We start from the raw sequence: 20,930 nt of genomic DNA on the forward strand, positions 1-20,930 counted from the left end.
TAAAGTCTTCTTGCTGTGTAACCTTTCCATGCCAGATAAAAACATTCTTTACACTCCTTATCCAGGGCATCAACTCAACTGAAACAATGTAATTGCATTTCTTTTGAAGGGACTGGAAATATTGTGGTAGTAATCTGTACCATAATTATTTCTAAAAGGAGGGGATGGGGATTGAGGATACTATTCTTCCCTGAGAAGGAATATACTCTTTTGTTCTATGTGATAAAGGTTGTGCACAGATGAAGTTAGCTTTCTAAAGGGAAGTGGAACCAGAGGAAATCTTTGACTTGCCCCATAAAAGCATGGTATCCTGGTTACTTGGTGACTGAAAAAAGCAGACATGCTAACAGAGCTAAGTTGGCAGCAGCTATGAGAAGGAAATATGGACCATTTATTTTTGTCAATAATTGCTTTATTAATTGGCATCATATTCTAAAGTGCATAGTAAAGACAAAAAGGGAACGCATACATAAGGTAGGGGAATTTTGCTTGCAAACAGTAGAAAGGACCTGAGAAATCTATGTCTTTTATGGAACAAATGCCATGGAGGCAACACCTAAGCAGGACAGATGGCCTGAGTATGGCCTGGGCCTGCAGACATCGGAGGCATGCTAAAAGCTCCACCCAGGCAAAAGCCATGATATAGGAAGGATAGATGAAAGGGTTACACTTTGATAAGTAGGTGCTGCTGGTACTGAATGTCAGTTTTATTCCACTCGGGGGAATGAACGAGGCATGCCTCAGGAGGCAGCCTTACTTCCAAACCTGTTTAAACTGCGATAAAAAAGCTTCTCGTCTTCTTGTGATACAAGCCAATGGAAGTGTTACTATTGTTACTCCTTGGTCAACATGGACATGTTCAAGGCCCAAGTTAGGTTTAAAACCCTGTCGTAGACTTTGAATTTTCTGCATTTTCTTCATTTCCTTTTGGAGTTGAAGATGGCCCCAAAGGGATGCAAGAATGTTCCAGTTGAGCTCCTTTCAAGGACAAGTGTCTTCTATGTAGCTCTCCTTTGGGACAAAATTGGGTTGCATAGCTGGGGCCTGAGATGCAGTCATTAAGTATTAAGCTCCTACCGTGTGCCTAGTGCCATTATAAGCACTGTACAAAGAGCATTTAGCTAAGACAGGCAGGAAGACAGGGCCAGGAGATTATCACTAGGCAACTTAAGCCCAAAACATGCACCAGGGAGGCTGACCTTATAAGAGAAAGAAAAGGGAAAATCTTGTCTATTAATTTTATTCTCGATTAGAGGTAAAGTGCTCACTTAAGCGCAGGACTAAATCTAGGAACAAACACTGGAAAAGTCCTAAAATGGATCAGTAGAGTGCCAGGATTTCAGGGAAGTCAGGAATAGCAGTCCCTTCTTCAGGGAGCCAAGCCCAGCCTGGCTGTGGCTGAGGGAGAAAGAAAGGAAAGGTAATAGGAAAGCATCTTCCTAGATCAACCTGCGAATGTCCTCAAAGTTCAACAGGTTGGCTGTTTCAGACCAAGCTGCATATTGGGCACCATCCATCTCTGAAGCCAATTGGTTGTTACTTTCCAGAGTGTGGTTTTCACCACCAATTACTGCATCACAATCGGGACATTTACCCCTCTGCATTGCTCCTCCACATTCGCCAATCACATAGATGTGGCCATTGGGGCATTTGAACCAGTGACCTCGGGGATAGCCCAAAGCATTTACTATCTGTACCCGTTCTTGTTCTGAGATGCCCAAGCCACAGCAAGGAAGGACAGCATCCAGAGCTTTCATTTTCTTCACCACCAGTTCCTCGTCATTTTTACTGAATTTAAAAGGGCCCTCTAGGATCTCTCGAAGGGTGGCCACTTCTTCCACTACCGAACTGCTCATCTTTCCCCCTGCCATCTTGCAACGGATCAGGAGGTTCACCAAGTATGTTATCCTCTGTACTTCACTTTGGAGGTCTTCCAATTCCTGGCTGGTAAAACTCAGACGCTCCTTTGCTAGCCACTTATGGACCTGTTCCAGCCGAATCCTTACCCCAGCCCTCTCACTAACTTCTGTCTTGCTCAGTGATTCCCTTATGCTGGCCAAGCGCTCATAGAAGCTGATTTGATTTTCAGCTAGACCCAAGGCTTTCACAGACAGATCAGACTGAGAGAGCTTTTCTTTTAGCATCAGAAAATCCTCAGGGAGAAACCTTTGGATATTGGTCTTCCCTTCTAGCAGGACCTGTAGCTCTTCCTGCCTGACAGTGATTTCGCCAGCTGAGCCTTGTATTTTCTCCTTGATCCTCTCAATCTCTTCCAGACGCTTTTTTATGCTAGTACCATACCTAAGGTTCTTGCGGATGGGAACTTGACAGATAGGACAGACTTTCAACTTGATGGCAACTTCTTCATCTTTCTGTTCATTCATGTAGCGGTCAAGAGCCTGCACCTCAAAGATGTGGCTACAATCCTCCAGTTGTACAAAGCGGGCATCTGGTTCATCCTCAAAGCCAAAGAAAATCTGGGTAACTTCATCTTGATGGCACACACGACACTTCTTAGGGCATGGTTCCCCACACAGGCCAATGCAAGGATGGTTACAAGCCAACAACTTTGTACAAGGCACATAGCATGGGGGCCGATCACATGGCTCATAGCAGAGTTTGGTGCACTGGTAGTGCTGGCAGTGCCAAGTACAAGGTTCCACACATGGGCTGCATAGCTCTCCACACTTCTTTTTACACTGGCTGTGAACACAGCGATTCTGGCAGATCCTTTGACAGGGTGGACACTCACCAATGCAAGGCTCTTGGCATTTATGTGAGCAGATGAGTAAGCGCTTGCAGGGACGCTGGCACCGTTCATGAAACCGTCCTTCGTAGCAGTCATGGCAAGAGCCTGGGCAAGGGTGCCCACAGTCTAAGATTGTGCTACACTTGGTGGTACACTTGACGGGTAAGCCATACTGAAGATCTTCTACATTGCCACATTTCACCTGCTGGTTATGTCCACACTTGAGATTGACAGTGACCATCTCAGAACAAAGACGAACACATTCTTCTCCACACGAGTGACTGCATCTGTGCCCACATATCAGGAATTTGGGACAAGGCTCTTGGCAGCAGAAGTCTGACTCTGGCATGGAACATGGGACCATTTGTTGGTGTCCACAACGCAGAATTGTTTTAGGGACCTTTACTTGGCAAGGGCCACAGGGCTGGAAGCACACTGATGGACACCGATGTCCGTCAGCACAGAGTATCTTCTGACAGGGCTTCATACACTGGAATTCTTTGTGGTTAGAATCATAGGGATGGCAGGCTCTAGTACAGACATGTCCACAGGTCAGCCGAAATTCACAGGGGAGACTACAACCCCCTTCTGGCACCTGGTGGAAATCAGTGGCTTTGGATACCAGTGTGTGTGTATCAGGGTGGTTCTGACAGCACAACATTAGTGCACTGCCAATCTGACCATTTTCTCGCAGAGTGTGAAGGATTTTGCTCCATAATGGAACTTTGGCTAGCATCCCCATATTCCCAATGCAGTACATCCCTTTTTTGGCTCTGGACAGAGCTACGCAGATTCTGTTTTTGATCTTGAGGAATCCAACTTTCTCTTCTTTGTTGCTCCGCACAAGGGATAGCAGAATGATGTCATTCTCTTCCCCTTGGTATTTGTCCACAACGTGGACTTTCACACCTGCAAATGTTTTGGCTGGCATGAGTTTGCGGAGGCAGAAAAGCTGTCCAGTATAGGTTGTAAGAATAGTGATCTGAGATGGCAGATACTCCTGACACAGGAAGTACTTGCACAGTTCTACCACAAAGCGAGCCTCATGCTGGTTTTGGTGACTTTTCCCTTCTAGGATCTCTTGTTCAGGGAAGTCATGCTCTATGAAAAAGAGATTGGAAGAGACGCCCTGTGAAAATAAAAAGAAAACCTTGTTAAAGATAGAATTGAGGCTGTGCTGTACAGAATCTTATTCCTCTTTGAGTGCCTGCAACAACTGGGCACTGTGAAAAGGTGAATAAAATTCAGAGTCCTAGCACTAAAGCTTAGGTAGGTTAGTAGTCACTTCTGATGTGACTTAACTCTGACATGAATTGTCTACTCATTTCTAGGAAAAGACTCTATAAAAGTCCTTTGACTCCACTTTTATTCTACCCTTTGCTTTGATGGGGAACTTCTCATAATTATGTCTAATTCAGCTGATAGACCAACTGGGTTACCAAGGGCTTGGTATGTTTTCTCCTGAATACTTCTTGCTAATTAAGCTGGAAGGAGCCGTATCACTCAACAGTTGGTTCTCTTCCCTTATACAATTCCCTAAATTGTTAGTAATAATCATAGAAATATCCGTTTGAATAAACTCACCTTAATTTTTTCATACTTGAGAACAGAAGGATGATTCTCCAGATCTTGGTAAATGTGGGGTGTTAGTAGCCGTGCAATTTCAGGGCGCATTCGGTGCTGAAATAGACATATAAGTTATTTTAAACATGACACTCTTAAATCCTGAAAAAAGAACAAATGTTCCAAAGTTTAGGATGTACAATCCTAATTTTGTTTTTGGAAAAACTTGGGAGAAAGCATACTATAAGAAGAGTACCTGACTCCCAACTGGCCAAATCAGCTATGCCTGAGTCAAGCCTTAGAAGAGAAATAAAACTGTTCTGAGAGTCACATCAGTAGGAGTATGCTCAGTTTACCTTCATGTGAAATCAGTTTTGTTAATGGCTAGATCTTAACACTTTTCACCTAGTAAATGAGGAACAAAAAAGAAATCTATAAAACCTTAGCCAAGGCTTATTGTTTCTCACCTGGTAATTCAAACGGACAAAGGGAAGATTGACATTTACTAGCCGCTCAAAGAGTGAGACCTCTAGATTGAAGTTCTTGGCCAGGTCATACACATTGGCACTGGGGCGCAGCTGTGGGGAGTGGAGAAAAACATGTAACACATGTCCACATTTGGTTCAAAGCATATTCAAATTGACGTACTCTACAAAAAAAATTTCAGATAAATTGGTAGAGTTAAATAAAGAGGAAAGGGCAAAATCTGATTTAGGATTATTATCAAGTGCCCTAACAGTACTTTTCAGATTAGACTGTCAAGAGAATGGTAATAAAAGGGAATTATGGAAAAAGGTAGGGATACTAGAGGTCAACAGAGGGAAGTAAAGCACATCACTATGCATGGATTGTGGGAGTATGCCAACAAAATTTTCCTTATCTGAAGTTCTTTTTGTTGGTTATATAAAAGTAGGCCTGAATTTACCTGCTGGTGATCCCCAATGAGGATGAGATGCTGGCAGGCTTTGCTCAGGGTGGCAATGGTGTGGGCCTCTAGCACCTCTGCTGCTTCCTCTACTATGACAATTCGAGGTTCCACCTTTTGTAGAATCTGGCGGTACTTGGCAGCACCTCAAGTGTAGGGAGAGAGAAGAAACTCCTTATGCAACATGAAGACCCTTACTACAGTAGGGAACTATCCTTTGTGCCTACCTATACACCAAGGTAGGTGGTGTGGTGAATAGAGTCCTAGGTCTGGAATCAGAAAGACTTATCTTTCCGAGTTCAAACTGGCCTTAGACATTTACTAGCTGGGTGACCCTGGGCAAGTCACTTAATCCTGTTTGCCTCAGTTTCTTCATCTGGAGCTAGAGAAGGAAATGGCAAACTACTCTTTGTCAAGTAAATTCCAAATGGGGTCACGAAGTCAGACACAACTGAACAATAATACACTAAGCATGCCCCTTAATTTATAAAGTAGCACTGAATCTGGACTTTTTACGTATTAGAACTTCAAATAACAGTGAATAACTCACATTTTTGGAGACAAGCAAAACTCAGATGCAGCCTAGTGGCAATTTACTATACACTAACCTTTTTCTGTCACAAGGCATTTTGGAGATGAATTTGTTTCTGTCCTAATTGGGTAACAGCTGTGCTCTAGAAATAGTTATGGAGTTAAGCTTCTGGTTTTCCCCATATCTACTTACCTGTAGTTGTCATGCCTACAATTTGGGCATCTTTGAGGATACAGAGATCCTCTTGTAGCTTCAGCTCTACCATCCTTTCTGCTGAGGCCTGGTACAGTCGTTCATGGTTCAGGATCCTTCTTCGAATATCTGCCTGGTACATCTGCAGCCACATCCTAGGGAAAGTGGATGAGAGTAAGCAATCTGCTGGCAGAATGGTCAGAAGGTGTATCCCTGCTTGTCAATACATTTGTTGAGTGTCTCCTTGGCTGTATATTGTTATGACACTAGGAAATTCCTGAATGGAAGAAGCTTAATTTAATGAGAAGGCGGCTAAAACAAAACCTATGATAAACATTAAATAACAAACATATACATGTGATGAGATGCAGAGGTCAAAGAATAGGCTATATAAGGTAAGCAGATCTGCTTAATGGCCAGAACTTAAGATGACAAAATTATAATGTTGGGGATAACAGAGTAATAGAATGTCAAAGAAGTTAAGTGAGGATAGTTTTAAAGCCCAAAATCAAGGATCTTAATGCGAGAGGCATCTGGGAGCTACCATGAGATTCTAAGATAATGAAAGGATCACAATTACAATTGAGGAAATGCTTCTTGCTGCTGGAAACAGAACAAATTGGAGTGAGGTGGGGCAAGTGAAAATACACTGGAAAAATGTTCCAGATGAAGACTGGGGAAAAAGCCCCTGGCACTGCCAAGTGGGACAAACTGAGGAGGATACCTATAGAGCTGCCACCGTGTATTCAGGTCCAGTTGCCACACATCCTCTATTTCCTTAGCTTCTGCTTCAGTCATTGCATTCAACTTTCGGAGCTCTACCTTCACTTTCTTCTTCATCTTCTTCTTCTGACTACGTTGAGTCTACAAGCAAAAGCACGAAACAAGGACCACTGAATTCATGGTCTTTCAGAATCAGAGTCCTCAATATTTTTCTTTTTCTTTCTTTCTTTTTTTTTTTTTGTGAGGCAATTGGGGTTAAATGACTTGCCTAGAGTCTGTACAGAGATAGTAAGTGTTATGTGTATGAGGCTGAATTTGAACTCAGGTCCTCCTGACTCCAGGGCTGGTGTCCTATCCACTGTGCCACCTAGCTGCCCCCTCAATATGTTTCCATAACAATGCACTATCTTGTTTCCTCCTTTCCCTCCTCTGCACATTATTTAAAAAATACAGGTGTTTGTTAAAATTGCACCCCTCCCCCCAACAAAACAAATTAAAGGAATGAAGGAAAGTGCTGCTAGGGGTTGTACTAGGAATAAAGCCACCAGTAGTACTGCCTTCTAGCCTTGGATTTTCTTCATGGTAAGTATATTTCTGCAATTATGAATCCTTTCCTTAGTTACACTCTTGGGAAGATCTAGATGCTACTAAAAAGAAATTCACCTCCCATTCTCCAGTTGCTTGTTCCTGCTCAGGTGCTGCCTGGCCATAGTTGTCCAGTCTCATGGCCAATAGCATTTTAGCCAGCTCTTGTACAGCTCCATTATCTACTTTTTTCCTCTGTCGAGGCCTAACAACCTCTTCTTCCTCAATCACACGGTCTGCTTGGATCAAGTCAGCCTCTTCTGAAATCTCAATTAGTGCTTCCTCCTCCTCACCTTCTTCCTCTTCACCCCCTTCCTGCCGAGCTAAAGAAGAAATCATGAAGTGGTGGTGGGGAAGTGAGAGAAAGACATTTCTGATAAAGACAACAGACTAGGGGATGAAGAAGAAAAGAAGTCTTCACATTATGAAATGTGTGTGGGTATGGATATAAAGCCTTGAAAGACTTGATTGTACATTCATCAAGTGCTGGTTCTCTACTCCTCCCATTTCATTACCAAGCTATGGAAATTATGTTAGTATTGGCCTCTTACCTGTGTTCTCAGGCTCTTCAGTGGGGGGTGAAGACACACTTTGGGTGAAGGCAGTAAAACCCAGGCCCAGCCACTCCAGGATCATTGATTGCTTCCAGCCCTTCCTTGAGTAAAGCCATTCAATATCCTGATAAAGGGAGACAGCAGTAATGAACAGTAATGAGTAGTAATGAGCCTGCTGACCTGCAGGGAGAAAATGAGTTGTGGTCTCCATTTGATGATTTCAAATAGTGCCTTCTTTCTGTCCTTAAATTACCATTAACAAAAGCTTACCTTTCTGGCTTGGCACCCATATTCTACAGTTATGGAGGAAGGAGGCAAGCCAGATGTTTATATCAATTTGGGATTACTTTGGCAGCTTACCGGCCCATTCATCAGGCTGTTCCAGTGTTGAGGGGCAATGTATTTCTGTAGGTGTCGTTCATGGACGACTCCATTGGTGGTACACTCCAAATGATGAGCTCCTTTGTGGATTTCCTGCTCTGACTGCTTCATTTCTGTCATGATCTGCTCAAAAAAGGAGATATGTTGTGAAAATAAAAAAATGCCACTCCCTTTTCCTCAGCTTCCCAAAGCAAGTATTTGAAAATAAGGAAACTGAATTAAATAAGAAAATCGGGGGAAGACCTAGCAAGGCATAGTGGATAGAGAGTTGGCAAGACCTTGGGTTGAGTCTTGTTTCTGACACTTATTGGCTATAAGATCTTGAGTAAGCCAATGAACACTTGAGCACCAAGGGTAACTCTTAATTCTATACATTCCAGAACACCTGCTAGATCTGCACTGGTAGAGGGAGTTTCTTTCCTTTTTTTTTTTCCTTTAAGGCAATTGGGGTTAAGTGACTTGCCCAGGGTCACACAGCTAGCAAGTGTCAAGTGTTTGGTCTGAGGCTGGATTTGGACGCAGGTCCTCCTGACTTCAGGGCCAGTGCTCTATTTACTGCACCACCTAGCTGCCCCCAGAAGGAGTTTCTTCATTGAGATTTCCTTATAGCAAGGAAATTACGGGGACATATCAACAGGTTTTTGAACTACAATGTGTAAGTATCCCAAGTAAGCAACTGGGCCCATAGAAAACAGCAATGGGAAGAAATGCATGCACTTAAAATCTACAGGCTGGCCACCCCACTTTTTCCCACTCCCCACCTTGCCTAAGTTCAGAAGCTAGGCTTATTCAAAACCAAATTCTGATGTAACACACTTTCAGCAGATACTTCAGAGAAACACAAATCACAAGTTACTTTCAGCACTTAATTTGGTCAAGGTGCTTTCATATTGGCTGTCTTATTTTATGGTTTTCCTTCAACCTCTTATTCCCTAGGTAGTCTTAATTTGAAACATACACTCATGTAGGCCCTCCGGAGATGTACAGGGAGATTCCGTCGGAATTCTCTTTTGTTTCGCAGTTCCCTTAGTGTGAACTGTTTCAAGACTTCACTGTTACTCCTTCCACCTACTCGAACAATGCTGGTCTTATGACATTTATATATTCCTGAGGGAAAAGGTGAAAATAATGTAAAGTTGAGAGGAGCCACAAAAAAATTCCTCTTGGATGAGCAGTACTTTGGGTAGCTTTGATTAGACTCCTGGCATTTTCTATACTGTCTTTAAGGGAAAGACTGGTACTTATAGGTGTTAATGAATGAGATACTACATGTGACATGTAAATGCTAATGTCAATGCTGACTTTCTAGTAGAGAACAAGTTAAAAAAAACTTACCTTCCAGAAATTGGTCCAGGGCATGATTGGTATAGCAGACAACAAGGATGGGGAACTTCCGGGTGTTAATCTGCCATACCTGCTCATTAGTCAAAAGGGCTTGGACAATTTTCAGACCTACATAGGTTTTCCCTGTAAGACAAGCAAAAATACAGAAGTTAACATTTAAGAAAATTATTTCTAGTATGCTTAGGGCCCTTATTCCTAATGTGGTGAGTGGGGCCAAGGAACAAGAGTGCAACCAAAGGGACTATCAGTTAAGCTGCCTGTAAAAAATCCTTTTGAAATTCTTACAAAGCATGTGTTACTTTTACTAATGTGATGGTGAACAATCACTATGGGCATCCTTCCTTAGGTAAAAATTGGCAAAGCTCATCAAGTTCTAATTTAGTGTCCCCTGGTAAGAGATGGTGCACGTTAACGATTTGGTATTTGGTTTATAACATTCTCTCTTCATCTCTAGCAGTCCTTTTCATCCTTATGTTTTTATTTTACTGGTTCTTGGGAAGCAACTCTGGGTGATCACTTATGGTTTGTGCATATGTCGGGAACCTGAGTACCACTCCTGCTCATCCCAGTATGATAAAGCTTGAAGAAAAAAAAAATCAGAACTTCACCTGTCCCTGGAGGGCCTTGAATAATAGCCAATTCCTTAGTAAGAGCAAATTGCAAAGCTGCCATTTGTGATTCATCTAGCTTCAGGGCTTCCTTTGAGGGCCACTGACTATGGTCTAAAACATTAACTCTTGGTCTTCTGTAGTCTGGAATGTTCCTTAGAGACGGTTTCCCAATTTCATTGGCTAAGCAGTTATCTATTAGGGCTGTGAAATCATATCTGCCACCCATTAACAAGTAACTAGGCTCTCGCACGTATGATTCACACTCGACAATGTTCTTCTGAAAGGGGACATCTTCCTCCTGAATTTCCTGTAGCCCTTCTAGCACATGTCTGTAAGCTTCAAAGTATGCAGTTGTTTCCACCATGAGGAAGGAGTCTGAGGGCTGAACCTCTAATAGCTGCTGACTCTGTTCATTAAAGCAAAGCTGTACGATTCCATGGTAAAGGTCTTCATGGTCCCGGTTAGATACAGTTGCAAAAAGAAATGTCTCAAAATTATCCTTGGACATGCAGACCAAGGAACCATAGAGCAGACGTTTGGAATTCTGCCAACGCACAAACTTTAGTGGTTTTGTATCAAATTGTACCTTGTATACAATACCAGATGATGCACAAAGAGGTGTGATGATCCTTGTGTCAAAGTAGATTCGGATGTCGTTGAATTTCTTCTTCCTCAAACCCTGGTCTTCAAAGCTCTGAAGCAGTTCCAAAATCCCTTCTCTCAGGGGTCTAACAAAATCTTCTCGTAGGAGTCGGAAGTGAGTGTCCAAATAGATGCTAGTGCTCTCATATCTACCTGAGATAATGTTTGGGCGAAGAAAGGGCTTTTCATCCAGATGTACCTCATTGTAAGTAGGGTAAATAGTCATTGTTCTATAGTTATCCTCATGCTCTGCAGTTTGAGGTTTCACCAGAGTATAGGTGTCAACCTTTAGAGTGCCCTCACGTCTCTTCTCCTGCAAGTGTTCAATGATGGTCTGAACCTTTTCCAGGTTTTTTTCTGTCTCTTCTCCAATATCAATGCCAGAAGCTCTCAAAGCATTGAGAGAAGCTGGCAAAATGGACATCAACATGGAGGTTTCTTGCACAGAGCTGGCTGGGAACACACTTACCAAGTCTTGGAGAAGTGAGACGATGTTATTAATATGCTCTGGGTACTGGTGTCGAACAGCAGGGACAGACTCAGTTATCATTCCTGCCACATAACTGGGTAGACACACTTTGAGGAAACTGGAGTTCTTCAAAATGCCCAAGAGGTGCAGAACACTCTGTCGATCCATTCTAGAGCTACATGCCTTCCTAAGTACTTGGCAGATGAGCTGAAGTAAGCCGGGTTTCATGAATGTATGATCTAGAAGATCCTTAAATCCAGAGTTAGCAGCAAGTGTGATGACCACCTCCGAAGGATCTTTCTGAAGGAGACTTTCTAGGAATACAAAGCCAATCCTCTTAACTTGTTGAGACTGTTCCCCAGCCTTTTGATGTGGACTCCTCCACTTCATGGGATCTTTTCGAAAATGGACATTTTCAGCAGGTTGGTGCCTTCGGTCTCTCCCATCTTGTTCCTATTTCTTCTTCTGGCTTCATTGTCTTGACCATTTCTTTGCCCTCTAGCTTCATCATCAGCCTGTCCACCCTGATATCTCCTTCCCTGATGGGGATTCCTCCCCATGCCACTAAACCTTTCTTCCCTTTGCCATCGAGGAACAGTGTTGTTGTTAGCTCTAGCATCTCTTCTGGGTAGGTCTGTTCTTCCTCTTAGAACGTTAACTGGTGGATTATTTGCCCAATTTCTGGTTCTTTGTGGTAGTTCTTCATCCATGTGGCCTAAATATAAAGGAAATATTCGGTAAGTAAAAGGCCCTGGAACAAAAAGCAAGGAGCAAGGCACCCAACACAGCTACAAAGAACAAGTTATTTTTTTATAGCAATTTATTCAATTTGTTTTATTCCAGTGGAATAAATAGTAGTTTTCTTATGGTGAGAGAAACTAACAAAATACAGAAGCCCAGTTAATATCATTTGTTCTGGCATTATGATGCTAAAAGTTTTGTATTGGATGTTCCCTATTGATTTCAAGCAGAGACTGATGACTACTTGTTGGGAATATTACAGGGAATTCCTATTCAGTTATGATTTAGATTAAAGGACACAGAGGTCCCTTCAAAACCTATTTCTAAGATTTCGATCCTGCCAGTATCCTAAAACTCTTTAGCTATTTTATGGGATATAATGATATCAAATGCAATAAACTAAAGAGAGAAATTTCTTGAATTTAGCCCAGAATCAATGAGAGAACTTTAAAAGGCAAGGTTTAATAAGCTTACGTGTTTGAGTAGTGGAATGCTGGTTTGCAAATTTAAAAGAAATCAGGAAACTCCAGGAGTTGAGCTCATGAAAATGGTTTACTCATATGATATAGGTCTAAAAACACTAATGCTGCAATATAGGACAATACACAAGCACATGTGAAAGGCAATTTTGGCCTAATGGACTGAAACTAGAGTTGACATTCTTGAAACTGACTTTGACACATGAAGTCACCTAATCCTCAGTTCTGTTTCATCTATGAAACAGAGATGCTTTAAAGCATCAATCTAATTTACGAGTAACTTGAGGATTTAGTGAGAAATAAATGACTGTGCAAAGTAGCAATAAATTTTGCAATTAAAGATACAAAATTTCTAAAAGCATAAACTGTGACATTTAACTAAGCATAACAACTTTACAATGCTGAATTATATGTCATAAAAATGTACAAACGTTTGTTCAAGAAAGTTTCTGCAGATTATGAAGAGATATGTAATAGATTAATACACACTCAAATGTGGTAAGTGCCTAAAAGAAATAAAAAGTGCCAGTATCAGGTAAGAATGCTTCCAGTTGGGGGGTCAGGGAAGGCTTGATGGATGAAGGGAATTGGAATAGCCTTAAAAGAATACATACTATCAACAGGCAAAGATATACAACCAGACTTTGAAGCTTTTACTATTTTTACTTTCACATTTCTTTTCAAACTTGTGTCAGCAGAAACCATTCACCAGGAAAACTAACGGTACAACATTCTGAAATGATTTATAGTAGCCCAAAACTTCTTTGTGGCAATGTGGAAGAGCTTTATTTTTTCCTTATTGCCATGATATTCATAGTTTGTGTTACTGCCTCTTGCTGCTGCACCTCCCCCCCCAGACAACCACTATTCTTCATTTATACCACACCTAAAACTTCTGTGACATATAACATACTTGGGTAAAGCAGAAGTTTATCTTTAGGAAATAAAGGCCATTGTACTTCTCATAATAAAGCAACAGGTTTATCTGGGAATAACTCTTTGTGTGTGTGAACAGGACAATACAATACTTCAGCTCTTGATTCCTCCATTAGAGTTTCTGTTTGAATGAAATGTAGCATGATTAAGTCTCTTTGGGAAGGGGACAGGGCTGTCAATTTTCAGGGTCATTTGTGCTGTTCTTGCAGAACAAAGTACTCTTCATTGAAAGGGAATTATGTATAGTTCTGCTCTGACCTGCTCTTGGCATAGGTTTTCAATCTCTTAACCATAGTTTTCCTTTTAAAAGTGGAAGAGCTTGCTTACCTCTGTGGTTGACATCAGAATGCCTTGGTGGGGGGTCTGGGCTGTGTCTGCCATCCATTTCAGAAACTGTCTTCAGTTACCTGATGTTCAGTGGCCTTTTTGCTACAAAGACATCCGTTTAGGTTAGCTCTCAGTACTGCTTAAACACCAAGCAGCAAAGTCTCGGCTCAGCTAATCCAATCCTATGCTGACCTCTTCAATTTATTTTTATAAATCCAAGAGAAACTCGGTTGTAATTATGGGGAGTTATTTGGGCACATCAGATGCTAGGTAACTAAAACAGTATTTGATTTCTAATCTAAAGATAAACTGGTAGAGTGGAAAAGACTACTACTGGACTTGGAGTCAGGAGATGACTCTCTAATACTTATTAGCTGTGTGACCACAGGCAAGGCACTTAATCTCTGTTTCTTAATTTTAAATGGAGATGATGCTTTGCACTTCTCACCTCATGGGGATATGATCTGTAAAGTGCTTTGTAAATGTTTAAGTGCTATATAAATAAGTGATAAATTGTTTGAGCAGATTGAATTTCCTTTACTCTTTCACTGTTAGCTGCAAAGATTCTCTTAAATTCCCATCTAAAACTTTCGCTATACACATAACCTTAACACCAAGTTATCATGCTTTATTCTTTCTCTTCACCTATAAAGGAATGTTGTTGCTTGCAGAGAAGAGTTATATATTCCTTTATCTGGCACCATGGATTCATCACACCATTTTACATTCATATTCTTCATATTTTAAAGTGCCATATGCAGTAAGCGAATTTTTCTCAAAGGAAAAATGCCTTGTAAATATAATATGGGGCAGATGGTGGCTCAGTGGATGGAGTGCAGGGCCTGAAGTTAGGAAAACCTTAGTTCAAATCCAGCCTCAGACACCTGCTAGCTGTATGACCCTGGGCAAGTCACTTAACCTGGTTCACCTCAGTCTCCTCATCTGTACAATAAGCTGGAGAAGGAAATGGCAAACACTCCAGTTTCTTTGCCAAGAAAACCCCAATAGGGTCATGAAGAGTTGGACATGACTGAAAATGATTAAACGACAATGTTACATAGCAAATTAGTATTTCAGAAATCAAAAGTACTCAGCTCTTAGTCCTGAGATCTCCAACAAGGTAGTTTTTTTCTTGAGTTAGAAATTTGCCACATCTTTCATGACAGCCAATATAGGAAGAGGAAGCTCTTTTAGGGTAGGTCTAGTCTAACACAGCCTGATTCTGAAGCAGATCTGTCCATTACATCTCCTTACTCAATAAACCAGTGATTTCCTATTTACCTCCAGGACCAACTATAAAATCCTGTTTGGCTTTTAAAATCCTTCATAATGTGGCCCATTTCCCCCTTTCCACTCTTTTTATACTTTATCCCCTCTTCCACTTACTTTACCAACTGGAGATGGTACTTAGCCTCCACTGGTTTTTCATTGGCTCTTCCCTAGAATTGGATGGCAACCTCTGCCTCTCCAGCTCCTCAGTTCAAATCTCACCTTCTGCGAGAGGTTTTTTTCCTTTCATAGCTAGGGCCTGCCCACAGGAATTACCTCCCATTTCATGCTAGATATCCTCTTTGCATGTTATTTCCATAAGAATGCAAATTCCTTGGGGCAGCTAGGTGGCGCAGTGGATAGAGCACCGGCCCTGAAGTCAGGAGGACCTGAGTTCAAATCCAACCTCAGATCAAACACTTGACGATTACTAACTGTGTGACCCTGGGCAAGTCACTTAACTCCAAATGCCTAACCCCCGCCGAGAATGTAAGTTCCTTGAGGGCCGAGGCTGTCGTTAACTTCGAATCCCCAGAGCCTAGGTCCAGGTAGCAGAAAGTGAGAGCTTAACAAAATGCTAGTTCATAACGGTAGTGGTGGGGGTGTGACTCACATAGGAAAACAGTTTTTTTAATCTATGCCTTTCCCTGAAATGTAGTTTAAAATTTTCATGGTTGAAAACTGGCTATTTTAGCTTGAAATTAGTGATATGGAGGAAGGGCACTCATCACAAAGAAGTCCACTAGCCTGGGTATAACGTTTGGTGACTCCTTCCCAGCCCAGATCTCTTCTGCTCATCATCAAACCGGGCCTCATAATGCAGGCTTATAGCCTCAGCCTTTTTTTTTTTTTGAGAGTAAAATTCTTCCTTCATGCTGTTTAAAAATAATAACACAGAAACACAATCTACCCGGATGGTTGAGGGAAACCAAGCCTGGACTATGGCATGGGGGAAGGGGGGGGAACAGGGAAGAATACAAACAAAAAAAGGTGATGCTGAGGAAAGGGGGTGGGGGTGGATTTAAAGGTTTAGGTGTAAGGGGGGGGAAGGAAAGACATGCAGGAGGAAGAAGAATGAGGATTTACACTAATCCACCGATGGACAAGGTGACAAGCGGCAGAGTTCTGGAAGAAAGACAGGTGAGAAGATGAGGTGTTGGGGGCGAGAACTGGGGGAGGGGCGGTACTAATCGCAGGGTCCTGGGGACCGGGTGGCGGAAATGTAGCTTAAATGTGGCCGGGGAGGGGGATGTCAGCTCCGGGGAGCAGCGCTATGGCGGGGCTAGAGCTGAAATGGGGAGCCTAGCGAGGCAGGGGGCTATGGGAGGGGGGACTGGGAAAATGGGGGAAAGCGGGACGGCAGCGATCGGCCGAGGGCAGGGATGCTGGGCCCCAGGAGGGATGCTGGGGAGCCAGGGCGGGGGCGGGGAGAGCGGCCGACACTCACCGGGGCTCCAGGAGCTGCCTTCGCCACCGCCGCCTGCTCCGGTCTGGCTCCGGCTCGGAATCGGGCCCAGGTCGGTCGGGCCCCGCCCGGCCCCGACTCCACTTTCAGTTTCCTTTCCTCAACAGCCGGGCAGGGCGGGCGGAGCGAGGGAGGGCCGGAGGGAGGAGCTGGATCCGGGCGAGGATCCGGGGCCCGCGGCGTGGGCCCGCCTCCCTCCCCCCGAGGCGGAGGAAGCTCTCGGGGCCGGGGTCCGGCCCTGGGGGCCAAGGAATGGGCGGCCCGGGCAATATCCCCCTGGCCCTGAAGGCAGTGTTCGACCCAGCCCGGGAGAGCGTAGCCCCGGGTGGGGTAAAGCGGGAAGGAGGGAGGGAACACCTACGGACCCAGGCCCCTGGTCGCTTCGGGGTTTGAAAAAGAAAGGGAAGAGCAACATGGCGGAGACTCCACTCCGGCCGGGCTTGGGAGAGGGTCAGGCCGGGGCGGGATCAAGCCTTAGCAACCGACATCAACCCTTAGCAACCGCTGCAGGACTTTTTATACCATCCTCATCCTGCAGCTTCTTTAAGCCCGGAGACTACATTTCCCAGAGAGCCATGCAGGGCCAGGATGTGTGTAACGCGCAGGCGCCGGGGCATTTCTGCCTTATATAAGGGAGATTCGCGGCCTTTCTTCCTCTTTTTCCATCTCCGCTGCCTCCGTGGTTGCTCCGTATCCTCATCCATCCGGAGCCATCGTGGTCCTGGAATGTCCCTTGGTGGTGAGTTCCGTCTTCTCCCTTCATGTCTCTTCCAGGGTTCCATACGGGTCTCAGGCCCACCATGGGCTCGCAGCCCAAGTGCCCTTGGCGCAGCCTCCACTTTAACGCGCTTGGCTTCTCAAGCGCGCTCAGGTAGGCCTGGGCCCGGCCGCCTCGTGCTCGCAACCCATAGGGCTGCGTAGGTACAGGGTTAAGTTCTCCATTGAGGTCCAAAGAAAGGTGGGGGTGAGCCCACGGCCCTCTGGTGGTGGGGCGTAAAGAGCGTAGACCTCGGATGCCCGAGCTCTGAGCTCATTTTGTCCAGGCTGCACTACTCCTCTACGCCCTAATTTGGGTTTTCCTTTCCTGAAAATTGAAGGGGTTGTATTCTTGTCCAAAGCTTCAGTCCTTTTGGATCACTTTCTCAATATCCTTCCTATTCACTGTTTCTCAGGATGCCCCACGCTAGCCTGAGGCATCAGAAAAGGGCTGCGAGCATTGTTATTTTTCTTGATTTGAAGGCCAGAGGGTGAATTGTAGTTTAAAGTACAGGCTGGTGTAAATGATGACTCAGATTTTTTTTCCCCCATCAGATCGACCTTGCTGATGTCTTTGAATTTTTGCCAGTTTAGTTCTGATGCACCAGCCCAGGAAAGTCAGGCCTTCGCTGGATTATGACCTTTTTTGTTTTTATTTCACAGGACTGCTTTGGGAAAGAGGAGAGAGGCATGTTATGGGGATTTTGGAGACCTGGGTGTTCAGGCACGATGACCCCATGCTGGGTCTGATTTCATCAGGTAAGCAAGAATTTGGATTAAAGGTAGCTAAGAGTTAGCTGTTCTAAATCTGTAGATGTACCTGTTTTGAATTAAAGCCAAGGTTACTCTTTATGTGTGAGGTTTGTTGTTCCTTAGTACAAATGATAGACATGTGTTTCTTGACTTGCCATGGGTGACCTTCATCTTTCTAAATTAAGGTTTTTCCCTGTCTCAGTTTATCTGAAGAAACACCCATTTAAAGACCAAGGGCTAGGTAGGAATTGAGAAAAAGATGGCCTAATTCACCGTTGCAAAAATGTCAGTCTGGGAGGGGAAGACCCTCATAGTTTTTGACCAGAACAGAAAATAATTGGTATTTACACTCATTCTGTGCCCTAGAAGCATAATCTTGGGCTGGGGGCTATTATTGACCAAAGTGATTTGGATTTAAAGGTTTAATCAAGTAGCTCCAATTGAAACACAGCAGGCTTTTTTAAAGCCTTTTTTTTTCAGAGCTATATTTCAAATCATAAATGAAAACTGCACAGGATAAAAAGTGAACTGTCAGTCAGTAAACACTTAAGGGCTTATGTTGTTCCAGACACTGCTAGAGATAGCTGCTGGGCCTGGAGTCTGGAAAATGAGTTTTAATGCTGCTTGAGACATTTTTGTTTCATAACCTTGGGCAAGTCACAGCTCTGCTTTCTTCACTTTCCTCACCTGTAGAAGGAGGGTAATAGAGTTGGGATCAAATGAGACAGTTGTAAAACACTTAGCACAGTTCCCAGTACAGAGGGAAGCACCCTTATAAATGACATTCTTTCTCCCATCCCCACCTTTACTAGGAATACAAAGAAAGGTAAATGTAGTCTTTGGGCCTGAGGAGCTCAGTCTAGCAGGGAAGATAATATAGTCAAGTGAGCTGTATAGGAAATAATCAACAGAAGGCAGGCTCTAGAATTAAGAGTTCTTGGGAAAGGCTTCTTGGTAGAAAGTGGGATTCTACCTGGAACTTGAAGCCAGGGAAGCTTGGTAGAGATGAGGAATGGGAGAATGGGGATAAAATGAATGAAAAGCCTTGTCTAACCATTATGATCATCACAGCTAATCAAAACATAGTAGTCACCTGTATTTCCGAGGCAGTTAGGAAATCAGGACCTCGAGAGCTGTGCTGTCTTGAATCCATGTGAGTGCGTTTGTGAAATTGTTTGCTTTTTTAAAGTTTGGTTTAATTAGGATGCCAGGTGATTTATCATAAAGCTTAAGAGATTTACCCAGAACCACACATTCACCTAATAACTTTATACCAAGTAATTTTAGAGGCTGGTGGATGATGACTTTCTAGAGCTGTAGGTCCTGCTGCTGGTATATATGATGACTGAACTTTTTTCCCCATCAGATCGACTCTGTTGATCCTACTATTCTTTGCCAGTTTTTTCTGATATACCAGCAAAAAAAAAATGCTCCATGTCAGTTGGGTGTCCAATATTGGATTAACTTTTGTACCCGGGTTTGTTACTTTTCAGACTTGATACCCATTCCAGTGATTTGATTTGGATCAGATTGTTGGATTTGCAGTCCCTGGGAGGATTGGTAAGTTACATCTACTGATCCATAATAGTTGTATATTGGTGTTGCTTCATATTCGTTGGGTTGTCAGGAAGTGTGCCAAAGGTATAAGTGACTTAAAAATCACCCTGCCACTATATCAGTCAACAAGCACGCAATACGTATTTTAAGACTGGTGTGTATGATGATTAAACTTTTTTCCCCATCAGATCGACCATGTTGATCCTAACTATTCTTTGCCAGTTTTTTCTGACACACCAGTTTCAACATAGTTTTTATCATTTAGTTTGTTAAATAGCATTCTCACTCTTTGGGACATATATTTTATAGGCTAGCTCTTAAAATGAGTCGAAGGTGTTAGGGTGCCAGTGATGACTGTCTAATACCATACAGACACGAAGAATGGTGTTCGAAGTACCCAGCTTTCCTTAAAGGTAGGTGAATTTCCGGAAATTCATTTTGTTGCTACAGATGACATTTTTTGCTGTTTGGAACATATAAAGGGTAGTGTAGTGTTTAAGAGCTAAACTTTATCAAAATTCCTTGATCAAAAGAAAAATCTCCAGACCTGTGGTACATGATGACTAAAACTTTTTTCCCCAACTGATCGACAATGCTGATCAGGAACATTTAAGCCAAAACTTGTCTGATTTCCATCAGATCCTGGAGTTGGTTATATGGATTCTGGATAGCTAATCACTATTGAGCCCTTCCCCCCTAATATGTTTCATGTGTAAAGTGTGAGGGATTGATTGCCATAATACAAGAGGGTAATGAATCTTTACATTACTAAAACAACATAATAAAAGTGAGCATATAACCAAAGAAATAAAATTATGTTTGCATGGTTAAGCACCTTTAACAAAGGATTGCCACTGTGTTTTTTCCCCCCATAGGAATGTAAAATTGGTGGATGACCAATTGAAATGATGAAGTGAAATATGGAGACTTGAAAAATCTGAGGTGTGGCCTTAAATGAAGAGACAGCCTTTGCTTATGAATATGAAACATGGACTTGGCTGTTCCAGCTGTTATTAGAATAAAAGAGTCTTGTTTTATATTTTGCAAATAAAAAATTTGTTAACTTGATTATCTGTGCTTTTGTTTCAAGATATATGTAGAAGAAATTTTTAAAAGGAAATGGGTAGCCTGGATTTAAGGGAGACCTGTGTCTCCCTTAGATTAAACATATTGGTTACTTGTTACTAAGCCTGCCCTCCTGTTACTTTACTAATTGTCATCTTTCCACTATGCCCATTTGGTTTCCATCCCCCACCTTGAGATCAAGGTAACAAGTAATCTCAGTCCTTTAGTCTTCTGACTTTGTGGCCCTGCCATCCCTCATTTCCTGAACATGTTCTTTTAATTCTGGTTCTTGACTCTGCTTATCTTTAGCTT

At 42.9% G+C, this 20,930-nt stretch overlaps 2 protein-coding genes and 4 non-coding genes across 6 annotated transcripts; 5 read left to right on the forward strand and 1 right to left on the reverse strand.

The window, feature by feature from the left end:
* Positions 1-390: 390 nt before the first annotated feature.
* ZNFX1 (zinc finger NFX1-type containing 1) lies at positions 391-16,575 on the reverse strand. The gene is given in 15 exon segments (XM_020984181.2): positions 391-3,878; positions 4,334-4,429; positions 4,780-4,890; positions 5,238-5,383; positions 5,962-6,116; positions 6,686-6,825; positions 7,348-7,592; positions 7,821-7,947; positions 8,184-8,327; positions 9,163-9,311; positions 9,540-9,671; positions 10,157-11,725; positions 11,728-11,985; positions 13,754-13,855; positions 16,470-16,575. Coding segments are annotated over 14 exon segments (5,769 nt in total). The 5' UTR covers positions 13,812-13,855; positions 16,470-16,575; the 3' UTR covers positions 391-1,439.
* Positions 16,364-20,621, forward strand: LOC110206635 (uncharacterized). Its single transcript, XM_078149160.1, has 5 exons — positions 16,364-17,226; positions 17,907-18,002; positions 19,490-19,556; positions 19,863-19,966; positions 20,429-20,621. Exon 1 carries the CDS (start codon positions 16,364-16,366, stop codon positions 17,117-17,119), a length of 756 nt encoding a protein of 251 aa, XP_078005286.1. The 3' UTR covers positions 17,120-17,226; positions 17,907-18,002; positions 19,490-19,556; positions 19,863-19,966; positions 20,429-20,621.
* On the forward strand, positions 17,758-17,852 carry LOC144456073 (small nucleolar SNORD12/SNORD106). The gene has a single exon (XR_013484979.1). It is a non-coding gene; the product is annotated as a small nucleolar SNORD12/SNORD106 (small nucleolar RNA).
* On the forward strand, positions 19,325-19,414 carry LOC144456071 (small nucleolar SNORD12/SNORD106). Its single transcript, XR_013484977.1, has one exon. It is a non-coding gene; the product is annotated as a small nucleolar SNORD12/SNORD106 (small nucleolar RNA).
* LOC144456072 (small nucleolar SNORD12/SNORD106) lies at positions 19,704-19,794 on the forward strand. The gene has a single exon (XR_013484978.1). It is a non-coding gene; the product is annotated as a small nucleolar SNORD12/SNORD106 (small nucleolar RNA).
* LOC144456074 (small nucleolar SNORD12/SNORD106) lies at positions 20,100-20,192 on the forward strand. The gene has a single exon (XR_013484980.1). It is a non-coding gene; the product is annotated as a small nucleolar SNORD12/SNORD106 (small nucleolar RNA).
* Positions 20,622-20,930: the final 309 nt, after the last annotated feature.

Source organism: Phascolarctos cinereus, unplaced genomic scaffold (assembly GCF_003287225.1).
Source record: "Phascolarctos cinereus isolate Bilbo 61053 unplaced genomic scaffold, phaCin_HiC Scaffold_2;HRSCAF=192, whole genome shotgun sequence".
NCBI classification, from domain to species: Eukaryota; Metazoa; Chordata; class Mammalia; order Diprotodontia; family Phascolarctidae; genus Phascolarctos; species Phascolarctos cinereus.